The sequence below is a fragment of the Euleptes europaea genome, chromosome 15, assembly GCF_029931775.1.
Source record: "Euleptes europaea isolate rEulEur1 chromosome 15, rEulEur1.hap1, whole genome shotgun sequence".
In the NCBI taxonomy this organism is placed as follows: domain Eukaryota; kingdom Metazoa; phylum Chordata; class Lepidosauria; order Squamata; family Sphaerodactylidae; genus Euleptes; species Euleptes europaea.
Genome location: NC_079326.1, coordinates 32,624,847 through 32,637,110, shown reverse-complemented (window position 1 = coordinate 32,637,110; position 12,264 = coordinate 32,624,847). Strand labels below are relative to the sequence as shown.

Here is a 12,264-nt window from a genome sequence, read left to right as displayed (position 1 = left end):
AGTCACATGTTTCTGAATGGCTGTCTGTTTACTGTGAGCCTTTGCAGAACAAGAGAAAACAGATGTCCTATCATTCTGCCAAGGGTTTTTTTCCCCTTGCATGTTAGGAACAGTTCCCCACGCAGGGAATTTTTGTTAATTAGTTTCAGATGATGACTGGGAGTTCTATATCACGAAGGACTCCCAATCTCCAGTTTTTCTACATTAAAGTGATTACCTGTTTGTTTCTTTTTCTTATAAATGATGAACAAAGCTTTTATGGTGGTTAGATATTTAATCCCTTTAGCGCCTGGGAAAATAATAGGCATACATACAGAGGAGAATTAGCTTGGTTTTGTTGTTCTTGAGAACAGACAAATAAGAAAGCAGATTGTAACATTGAAAGTAAGGGTTTAGTTCTAAGTTAACTTTATAGTGGCAGAAGCCAAATATCAAGATATCTTCCTGCAAGATGTGAGTGCTATAATGTGCCACTTTTTTGTGTTTGCTACATAAAACATGCTACGCTTCTATTTTACAGAAGCAAATAGTACATAGTCTGAATAATCAGTATCCTATACGTAGGTTCATTATTCCCTCAAACACTTCGCTTATGCGTCTGTCTTTCCTAACCGGATTCTCTTTGGTTTATTTATTTATTTCATTACACTTTTACCCCACCCTCTGACCCAAGACATACAAAAGTCTCTCTGATCTTACATTTCATAAAGGTTTGTTATAGTAACCCCTGAACTGTACTTAATTCACATCTGTAAATTCATGCCCCATGCATCTCATGACATTAAAAACTGAACAATTGTTTCTCTTCCCTGAGAGAGAATGGTAGCGCATATAGAAATGGGTAATATGTAATTAAATAATAGAACTTTATGAATAATAGAATTGTAGGTACTAGGTAAAAGGTAAAGGTCCCCTGGCCCATGGGGTGATGTCACATCCCAACGGTAACTAGGCAGGCTATATATGCAGAGTGGTTTGCCAGTGCCTTCCCCAGCCATCTCCCCTTTACCCCCAGCAAGCTGGGTACTCACTGTACCGACCTCAGAAGGATGGAAGGCTGCGTCAACCTTGAGCCGGCTACCTGAAACCGACTCCCGTCAGGATCGAACTCAGGTTGTGAGCAGAGCTTGGACTGCAGTACTGCAGCTTACCACTCTGCGCCACAGGGCCCCTTGTAGGTACTGGGGGGGGGAGAAAAAGAGAGCTTGTGTGATATATTAGCATGTCTGACTAAGACCTGGGAGTTAGAAAACCATATAGGTTGCCTGAGTCACCTGTGACTTGACAGCCCTTTCCACCACCACCACCACTGCTCTGCCATGTAGTTTAATGGATGACCATGTACCAGTGCCTGATCCCATCAGATCTCAGAAGCTAAGCAGAGTCAGCCCTGGTTAGTACTTGGATGGGAGACCACCAAGGAATACCAGGGTCATGACGTGGAAGAAGGCAATGGCAAACCACCTCTGAACGTCTCTTGCTTTGAAAACTCCACTGAGGTTGCCATAAGTTGGCTGCCACTTGACAGCACTTCACACACACACTTGTACTAGTCACTCTTTTTCAACCTACATCACAGGGTATTTCTGAGGATAAAATGGGCGAGCAGTGTACGCGGCCCTGACCTCCTTGGAAGAAGCTTGGAATACAAATAAAAGTGATAGGAAAGCAGGGGGAAAAGATTTATCAACATAGGCTTGGATGTACTTCCTAATGTCTGGTTTCCCATGTTCAGAAACTGGTTTGAGGGGTAGAAATGGGTGCGTCATTGGCCCATCTTATGTGCAGTTAGAAGTGCATTCTAGTCGTGCAGCAGAATCTTTGGATCCAGGCAGTGAGTTTTGACAAGCTAGGAAGGTACTATGCAGAGGAAAACTAAATTAAATGGGAGCTTTGAGAAACCTGGGTTTCCTACACACACACAAAAGTTTCAAACTCTTGTTTCTAGCTCAGTTGCAAGCCTTTCCCATCTATAATATAAATGGGAAATGGCAGAAAACCGCTGAAGCTGCAGAGTGGGGGCAGGAGCTTTACTGAGATGAAAAGCAAAATGGAAACATAAGCAGCTGGAAGGAAAAACTGGTTACAAAAGATGATCACATCTCCACAGCTAGACTGTGGAGGTACAAAGTCAGGAAAAAAACAAAGCATCAAAAAGACTTGCACTGAATGAAACAACAAGAAGAATATTAGAAGAGGAAAAGCTACAGTTTGATCCAGGCCATCTATCCTGATCCCATCATGTGAATGTTTATTGAAAGAAAGCTGCCCTCAAGAGAGGTTAAGGCTGCAATCCTAAATACACTAGGGAGTGAGGTTTACTTCTGAGTATACATGCTTAGGATGGCACTGTAACAGTGCCATCCTAAGCAGAGTTAACCCTTCTAAATCCAATGAAGTCTGGGCTTTTTTGCTTTCATGTCGCAGCTGATTTATGGCAACCCAATAGGGTTTTCAAGGCAAGACACATACAGAGGTGGTTCGCCATTCCCTGTCTCTGAGTAACAGCCCTAGACATCCTTGGTAATGTCCCATTCAAGTACTAACCAGGGCTGACACTTCTAAATCCAATGAAATCAGTGGGCTTGGAAGAGTATAAGTCTGTTTTGGATGACACTGTAATATCCAGAAGTGATTGTCTGCCGAGCGTGTTCCCTTCATAGGAATTTTCCTATTATGGACTCGAAGTGATCAAATTTCTTATTGTTGTCTTTACTTGTTCATAGCTGCATATGTGTTGTTGCTGAATGATTAATGGATATGTATTCTGCATGATTACTATTGTTTGTTATTTTGGGGGGTCTTCATTAATATATCTGTTTTAGCCATCGTGCTGTTCATTAGGTTTGTGCTCAGTTTTCAGCACAGGTTTATTCTTGTTGTTGTCTTTATTGTAATATAGCAGCCAGAGTGTCTTCCTGAGAAAGGAGGAGGAGTCCAGGCAGTAGAGAGTTCTAACTACACATGGGGTAATGTAGAACAGATAAACAATGTGACTGCAAAATAGTGTGATTACTAGAATGTGAAAGAAACAATCAGTAAAGGTTAGCCTCCTCTTAAATAGACATAGTAGACAACATGACTGCAAACAGTGATTCACTTCACTGTTGGGGATGGGTATTCTCTTACTTTTTGTGTGTGGTCAGGCTGTAATGTAATCTGGCCTTTGGGCATATGCATCGTGTAAGGCATCCAATAAGACAGAGAATTAGAGTACAGTATCTTTTTCAACAACTTTCAACAAGGATGAAATTATCAGGTACATTTTGGCTTCAGTCCTCAGAATCCTTTCCTGGAAGTAAGCCCCCCCACCCCCCCGGACAAAATAGGACTTTCTTCTGAGTAGGCCTGCTTAGTATTGCTGCCTAAGTAATACATTGATTAAAATTTGGCTAGGATCCATAATGGGTTAAAATGCAAATTTATTTCTAACTAGGGAGTTTGGTTTGGAATTCAGCAAACTGAAATCCAGGTTATATAAATGTGCTTTCCAGAAACATTAGGTGCCACAAAATTTTAAAACAGTTACAATAAATGTAGGATGCTAGATGTAGGAAAGGAGACCAGAATGCACTTTCTATAAGAGAGGGGATAACCTGTGTAATGGATCACAAAATGAATGTGTGCTGCTTACATGCTGTTATGGCTAAACTGTTCAAAGCAGGTGCAGAATGTATAGAAGTTTTTAATCAAGCTGTCTACCATAATGTTCATGTTAAAATGAGCGAATTTTAGATAGGCCTTTAGAAATCACGTTTTTGACCACAACTACGTTGGAGTCAGTGTCCTGAAAACTCTTACCTCTAATAGACATCTGGAATCAGAGGATCTGGGATACTATGTTAATAAGCAAAATGATACCCTATAAACAACTTTAGAAAGGAGCAGTGGCCTCAAAGAAGTAAATTGGGGCAATGACATCCTGTTTCCAATTGAACTATAACAATGGGAATATTAGACAGAACGTTTTGTGAAACTAGATAATCTAATGCAATAAGCATATTTGTGTTTGTGTATCATTTAAGAGCTCTGGTATTTTTCTCTTTTTGTATAATAAAAAGAGCCCCGTGGCGCAGAGTGGTAAGCTGCAGTACTGCAGTCCAAGCTCTGCTCACAACCTGAGTTCGATCCCAACGAACCCAACGAAGGCACTGGCAACCCACCCCGTAAACAAAGTCTGCCTAGTAAACGTCGGGATGTGACGTCACCCCATGGGTCAGGAATGACCCGGTGCTTGCACAGGGGACCTTTATCTTTTTTATAATAAAAATGTGTGAGTTTGTGCTATAAAAATCTAAATCTTTTGTTACAGAGTTTCATCTGTCTGTATAGATTGTGTTTTCAACAAACCTACTTCATATTCTTTGACATAATCAGAGAGAATTTCCAAAGCAATGATGGGGATGCTCAGATTGCGTCAATTCCTACACAAACTTGGTGCTTGTGCATAGTGGTATTTTATATTGGAAACCAGAAATGCATGAACTGATGTGACAGTTCTATATCAAAAGGGCTCATGAATGACTGCCAGTTACAAGTTGTTATTGTCACCTTTAAAAAGAGGCCCAGTTTGGAAATAACCAAACCACACTTAGGGAATAGAAGAGGCTACACACAGAGATGCATCCCAATTCTTCCTCTTCTGTGTGTTCATTCCTCTACCCAACCCTCTTCCCTAGTTAAAATGAATTTGGGTCCTTTCGCCTTGTGTGTACATGGGGGTGCTTCCTGTTGCTTCACAAAGCCCCTTCTTAACCATTTAAAAATTAAGATGGAAGCCATCTCCATAGTGATTTCCTTCTTCAAATGTTCATGTAACGTGGTCTCTAAGTAACTACCGTAGCTTTTACTTGGATAATTTCTTTTGTTGTGTTAAAAACAAAAATAAGCAGCTTGACTACTAGGACTTTCCACCTCTAACTGCAACATTGTGGAGGAATTTTTTTCCCTTTTACTTGGTTCCCCCCCCCCCTTGAGCTTGGTTTTTCCCTTTGAACATAATTGTAAATACAATAATGACTTACATTGTCAGGAAGGAAGAGCTTCATGTTGTGAACGCCAGTAGCAATGAATTGATGCAATCATACATTCAATCACAACCATTATTCTAGAGGAGATCCGTGGATGTCCCAGTGCAATATAAGAGACTGTTGTTGGATGCTTCAGGTTTAAAAGTTTATTGGCTGCAGTGTTGCTGGGACCCACTTTAGTTCGGTAGCAGAGTAAGCCTCATGAGGATTACGGTTGCTATTCTATGTTTAAAATCCCAGTTGGGTGTGTTTTTCCCTCTTGGAAAACTAAATGGCAATATCTTTTTTAATTGCTTTTCAGCAACAAGAGCAGGATCCAACTAATTTATACATCTCCAATTTGCCACTTTCAATGGATGAGCAAGAGCTTGAGAATATGCTGAAACCTTTCGGGCAGGTTATCTCTACAAGAATACTTCGTGATTCCAATGGCACAAGTCGCGGGGTTGGCTTTGCAAGGTATTATGATAGATCTTTTTTTCTTTAAAAATGCTTTGTTTGATAAATAATAGCAATGCTATTTAAAATGAAGAAAAATTATGGAAAACAGACCAAACTTCATTGTGAAAAAGGAGTACAAAGGTGCTAGGGGGTTAAATTCTTTTGTCATTGTTGTCTTTGGTATTGTAAAAAATACAGCTAAATTCTGAACTATTGTAAACTATTATTTTCATATTGTTAGCTGTGATCAGAATAGAAAAGACTGGACAGTTCTCCTTGACTTTTATTCTGGAACCTCAGAGACAGCCTACACAATTACTGAAGTGCTTTAAAATATAAACCTATAAATAATGTGTGTTTGGGATCCTGAAGGGCTGAGGATCAAGGAGCCCTCATTCCTGCCTTTGGTGTCAGGGTAAAATTTAAATGGCTCCTTGGAATTAAAAATCTACCTGCCCAAGGACAGTCATGGAATACTTAACACTATTTTACCACAGCTAAGTCGAACGAATACGAAAGCCTTTATTGGCATTAAAAAGGAAAATGTACAGTGGAGTTTACAGTAAAATCATGATATAAAGTATGCAGGTATCATATGGTAAAGTTTACTGTAAAATAATTTGTGTAAGAACATTCAAATCCCCCTAGATTGGTTACTTGGTTATTTAATCCTGAGTTAACCATTATATGGTGCAGAGTAGCAATCACGTTCTCTAATTACAAACAAAATAAAACCTCGCCACCGAGTCAATAATTGTTGGATCCTGCGCGGTCATAAGGTAGGACACCTTTGAATTGGTAGGTAACCATTCCCTATCAGCAAGCAACGGGTCTATGAGATTGGAACGGCCCACAGCTAAGTCAGCAGTCAGTTGACTGTCATCAAACCTTAGTGCAGAATACTTCTAACCCTCAATTTCCTCAGTGGGAGAGCCAATGTGGTATAGTGGTTATTATAGTGTTGGACTAGGATGTGGGGAAACCTGAATTCAGATCCCCACTCTGCTATGAATGTTCATTTGGTGACCTTGGGCCAGGCACCCCCTCTTGAGGCCTAACCTGCCACAGAGAGTTATTGTTTTGAGGACAGAGTGGTGTTGGGACAAATAACTCTGTAGTTGCTTCAGGTCCCCATTGGGGAGACAAGCAGAGTAGAAATATTGCAAAAAAAAAAAAATCACATTTCTGAGTTGAATATCTTGTGTGTGTTAAGTGCCATCAAGTCGCTTCCGACTCATGACAACCCTATGAATCAATGTCCTCCAAAATGTCCTCTCGTTAAGAGCCTTGCTCAGATTTTGCAAATTGAGGGCTGTGGCTTCCTTTATTGAGTCAATCCGTCTCTTGTTGGGTCTTCCTCTTTTCCTGCTGCCCTCAACTTTTCCTAGCATGATTATTTACTCAGTGATATTTTACAAAAACCCAGAAATTATTGGTTGAAACAGCATGTTAGCAATAATCATTATTTGTACTTTATAAGCTGTGAGAGTCTAATTTTTCTCTTTTTTTTTTTCATTAGTTGCCATATGTAATTACAGAACTTAGCAAAACTTTGTTTTGTCCCAATTTGGACGTTTTTGTAAGGTATCCAGTTTGTTTTCATTCCATATGACTATTTTGAAGGGAGGCGGGAAACACTGGCTGGGTGAATCCGACATGAAGGACTGATCTGATTCCAAATCTGTCTGTCTCCTAAGCTTGTAATCACACCACCTATTTCTTCTCATGCATGCATAATGTTTTAACTGCACAGGACTTGAGGGCTAAATACAGTGCGTGGCCAGGATATCAAAACTTGGCACTAAAGCACCAAATTGAACAGGAAAAAAGTTTGCATACTGATGTGCTATACAGTGGGAGTCACCAACAGGGAGTACAGAATCACAAGGTATAGAAAGCAAAACATGTATACATTCTTAATTATCTGTGTTTTATTTTTACACAGGATGGAATCAACAGAAAAATGTGAAGCTGTGATTGCCCATTTTAATGGAAAGTTCATTAAAACACCACCAGGAGTTTCTGGTATGTTGTTTGAATTCTTCTGAACTGTAAAAGTGGCGGTGGTTCTTGTTAATAGAATATATTTGTGTGGTTATGATAGCCAGGACCAGTTCACATGGTATTTCCTTGATCACACAAATAGTCCTTTCAATCCTTTGCATCTATTCATGCAGACAAATATAACTTGCTAATTACTCAATCATGGCCATGGCTGGCAGTGATCCCGACGATGCTTTCTCATCCACTGAATTTAGGGAAATTTCTGCCAGTCACTTGATTAACATAGATGCAAGCCTATGTTTGGATGTGGCAGCAAGTCAGAGTAAAGAGGGTCCATTGTGAGAATTCATATAAATAAGAAGAGTATTTGGGGCAGTGGAGCCCACCATAAAGGTAAAGGTACCCTGTGCAAGCACCGGGTCATTCCTGACCCATGGGGTGATGTCACATCCCGACGTTTACGAGGCAGACTTTGTTTATAGGGTGGTTTGCCAGTGCCTTCCCCAGTCATCTTCCCTTTACTCCCAGCCAGCTGGGTACTCATTTGATCGACCTCGGAAGGATGGAAGGCTGAGTCAACCTTAAGCCGGCTATCTGAAACCAATTTCCGTTGGGATCGAACTCAGGTCGTGAGCAGAGCTTGGACTGCAGTACTAAAGCTTACCACTCTGCACCACTGGGCTCCCACCATACTCACATATAATTCTTTAATCACAGTTAATAGTCAATTAGTGTTTGTTTATTGCTCTTATATCCCGCCCTCCCTGACAAGCTGGGCTCAGGGCGGGCTCACAACACAATCAGCCTTATAAATACCATAAAATACAAGAAAGAGCAATAAAATTATATTTAAATATTATTAATCGATTAAAAACAGGCCCCATAGAAAAATCATAATACATCAATCATCATTCATAATTAAAATTCAGATAATTCAGGTAATTCAAATGGCGGCAATTGCAGAAATTTGCACTCCAGCAGGGCCTGTTGCATCTTCATCTGCCAAAAGTACAGCTTTTACAGGATCAGGTTTCTTTCGAGGGAAAAAGAAGAGTATGAGATATGTGTGGCATGCAGTATATTTCTGTTTCTTCATGGTTAAATTGAGCCGGTATTAACAGGTCGTGGAAGCACTCACTTAGAAAACAGTATAAAATTCTCAGCAGCATTTCTCCCAGAGCAAAAGCCTCTGCCAACTATCTAGGAGCGTAGCATCTTTTTCTGAACTAATTGCCTCTTTCCCCTTCTCATGGCATACACATCACAGACAGTAAACCTGTTTCATGGCCGCCTCTTACCTTCAAGTGAGCGTGCACTGGCCGCCCAAATTACAAAGGTTATCTGTTGCCTTGATCGCCCTTTGGTTAATGTGCAAATAGGAAATGATAAACAACCTCGTTTTTGATCTTGTCGGATTTGTCTGCCTTTTGCAAATAATTATATCAGCATTCGCTAGTTTGTTCTATTGTAGCTGAAGAAGGTTGCCACTGAGAGCAGGAAACCAAAAGAAATTGTTAAAGTAAAGCAGAGTCATATTATAATCCTTGCCTCATGGCGCAGAGTGATAAGTTGCAGTACTGCAGTCAAAAACTCTGCTCACGACCTGAGTTCGATCCCAACGGAAGTTGGTTTCAGGTAGCTGGCTCAAGGTTGATTCAGCCTTCCATCCTTCCGAGGTCGGTCAAATGAGTACCCAGCTTGCTGGGGGTAAAGGGAAGATGACTGGGGAAGGCACTGGCAAACCACCCCGTAAAACAAAGTCTGCCTAGGAAACGTTGGGATGTGACGTCACCCCGTGGGTCAGGAATGACCCGGTGCTTGCACAGGGGACCTTTACCTTTAGAAGAGAGGTTAACTCTCCCTTTCCTAGAGGCAGTGTTTTTAAAGTTCACTGTGTTTATTTTCTTCATTAATTTTATTTCTTATTAATTCATTTATTTTCTTCATCTCTCACTTTCACACATGCTGAATAATGCACTTTCATTCCACTTTCAATGCACTTTAACGATAGTTTGCAGTGGATTTTGCCATTTCACACAGTAAACTCCAACTGCAAAGTGCACTGAAAGTGGATTGAAAGTGCATTAATCAGCATGTGTGGAAGAGTCCTCTCTCTCTCTTTTTCTCTCTGACTACTTCACAAAGTCAGGATTATTCCTCGTTAACTATTTTAGTAAGTGTTTCGTTTTATAATAATAATAAGCCTGGCTTTGCTGGGGAGGGCGAGATATAAGCTTAAATAAATAAATACATTTATTTATATCCCACACTCCCCCAGCTGAACTGGGCTCAGGGTGGCTAACATCATACAACTAATACATGCAACTAATAATACAATCGATAAAGTACGATTAAAACAACGCTAAATTATACCCTTTCTTTGTAATGGTGCCATAACCCTACAACACTATAGGGAGACATCGTTCTGCCGGCAGCCATGGCCTAGTCACCTACAATTCAAGTCTAATTCAAGAGCTCAAGTGGGGGAGGGAAAAGGAGGTGAGAGGCCAGCTTTAGAGACGCAGCTGTCCCCAACCATAGACCTGGCGGAACAGCTCTGTCAAAATCCCACAGGGTGCGAGTCTCATTCACAGAGTGTTCCACCAAGCTGGAACTAGGGCCAAGAATACCCTGGCTCTGGGTGAGGACAGCCGGACATTCCTAGGGCCAGAGATCACCAATAAATTATTTCCTGATGATCTTAACACTCTCTGGGGGATACGGTATATAGGGAGCGGCAGCCCCAAAGTTACAGTGGTCCCCAACCATTTAGGGCCTTGAAGGTTGATACCAAAACTTTGAACCTTATCCGGAATTCAATCTGGAGCCAGTGCATCAGGTGAAGCACCGGTTGGGTGTGGACTGCCCATGGGGTCCTGTGAGAACCCACGCCACTGTATTGTGGACCAGTTGCAGTTTCTGAAGCAGTCTCAAGGGTAGCACTGCATAGAGCAAGTTACAGTAGTCTAATCTAGACGTGACCTTTGCTTAGATCGCTGAGGCTGGGTCGGTACGAGACAGGTAGGGGGTTAACTGCCAGACCTGGCGGAGATGAAGAAAAGCCGTCCTGGCAGTACACATCACCTGGGCCTCCAATGACAGGGAAGCATCCAAAGTCACTCCCAAATTCTTGATAGAGCAGGCTGGCTCCAGCTGAAACCCGTCAAGAGTGGGAAATCGGACCCCCTGGCCTCAACCTCCCTAGCCTAACCACAGGACCTCCATCTTCTGTGGGTTCAATTTCCAGCAGCTCTGCTTTAACCATTTCACCACAGCCTCTAGACACCTGGCCAGATTTTCTGGGACCGTGTCCAGCTGGCTGCCCATCAACAGATACAGCTGGGTGTTATTTGCATACTGGTGACACCCCAGCCCAAAACTCGAGACCAGCTGGGCAAGGGGGCACATGTAGATGTTAAACAGGATCGGGGAGAGGATCTCCCCTTGTGGAACCCCACATACCAAAGGCTAGCATGACGAAACCCTCTCCTTTAGCACCACTCTGTCCCTGGCCTTGGAGAAATGTGGTCAGCCATTGAAAGACTGTCCCACATACTCCAATGCCAACAAATCATGTCAAAAGCTGCTGATAGATCAAGCAACACCAGTAGCGCAGACCCGCCCCGATTCAGCTGTCTGTGGAGATCATCTGTGAAGGCTACCAGCATGGTCTCTGTCCCAAGGTTAGTCCAGACACCGGATTGAAATGGATCCAGAGCAATGTGTCCTCCAGGAACTTCTGCAGATGTTCTGCCGCTGCTCTATCAACTACCTTACCCAGGAACAATAAGTTCGATATTGGGCAGTTGGCTGGATCAAGAGGATCCAAGGATGGTTTCTTCAAGATCGGCTTTTCCACTGCCTCCTTCATCCTTCCTGGGACGAACCCTGAAGCCAGGGACAGGTTGATAATGCCTTCCAGGGAAGCTCATACCCCCGTACACTGGCCTTGACCAACCAGGACGGGCATGGATCAAGGAGACAATTGGTGGTTTTATAGCCGACAGGATCCTGTCTACATCAGACTGGAAGAGTCACCTGAAATAATCTAACATAGTTGTAAATAGCCTAGGTAGAGCCTGCGTGTTATGGTTGTCTGTTGATAGAACTACTGCAAACGCTGCACATTTGACAAGGGCCATTGACTCCTTCTGAATCTTTATTTGTTAGTCTCAGATAGTTGCTTAATGTGAGTGGGAACACAGAGGTGCTGTTTTCTGCAGTGATCAGCTTCTCAAAATTAGGTAGCTATTCTGCTTTGCAAGCTGTCATTTACTCTCAAAGCAAGTGAGGCCAAGCTAAAGACCTTAACGTAGGTCATTGCTGCTTGGAGAGCACCATGGCATTATAGTGCTTTTAAAGGACTTTTCTTGGCAAAGATTTTTTTAACTCCAGTTCTGGTTAAGGGATGCTGGGAGGGAAGCAGTTTCCTGCAGTCATAAACAATCTTTTTTTAAAATAGTCATTAATTTGGGGATGGTTTGGCTTTTTGCTTTGTTTCTAAAGGACTGAAGATCTGCACTAGAAAACCTGACGTCCAAATAACATAGAACCAAAGGAATTGAGGCTGTGTTTTGTTTTTGGACATTTGTGCCCCACACACACACCCCAAATTAACAATGATAAAATCAACAAAGTGAAAGTTTGGGAGCCCCAAGATCAGCTCCTGTGTAGCTTAATTTCTGCTGTGTGAATCTTCACTCGCCATATGATGGAAAGTTATGAGGTTATGATCCTTAATTGCACTATGGGACATTTCAAAGGCAGGTGTTAATATCCTTAGGCTATC

The 12,264-nt window shown here is 41.9% G+C and overlaps 1 protein-coding gene across 3 annotated transcripts in view; it reads left to right on the top strand.

Moving 5' to 3' along the window:
• The window catches only part of RBMS1 (RNA binding motif single stranded interacting protein 1), a 183,707-nt gene that overhangs the window by 149,640 nt on the left and 21,803 nt on the right, over positions 1-12,264 (top strand). For all 3 annotated transcript variants that reach the window (XM_056861060.1, XM_056861059.1, XM_056861058.1), the window contains exons 5-6: positions 5,332-5,489; positions 7,417-7,496. In XM_056861060.1, coding sequence (XP_056717038.1) covers positions 5,332-5,489; positions 7,417-7,496 — 238 coding nt within the window. The remainder of the gene's footprint in view (positions 1-5,331; positions 5,490-7,416; positions 7,497-12,264) is intronic.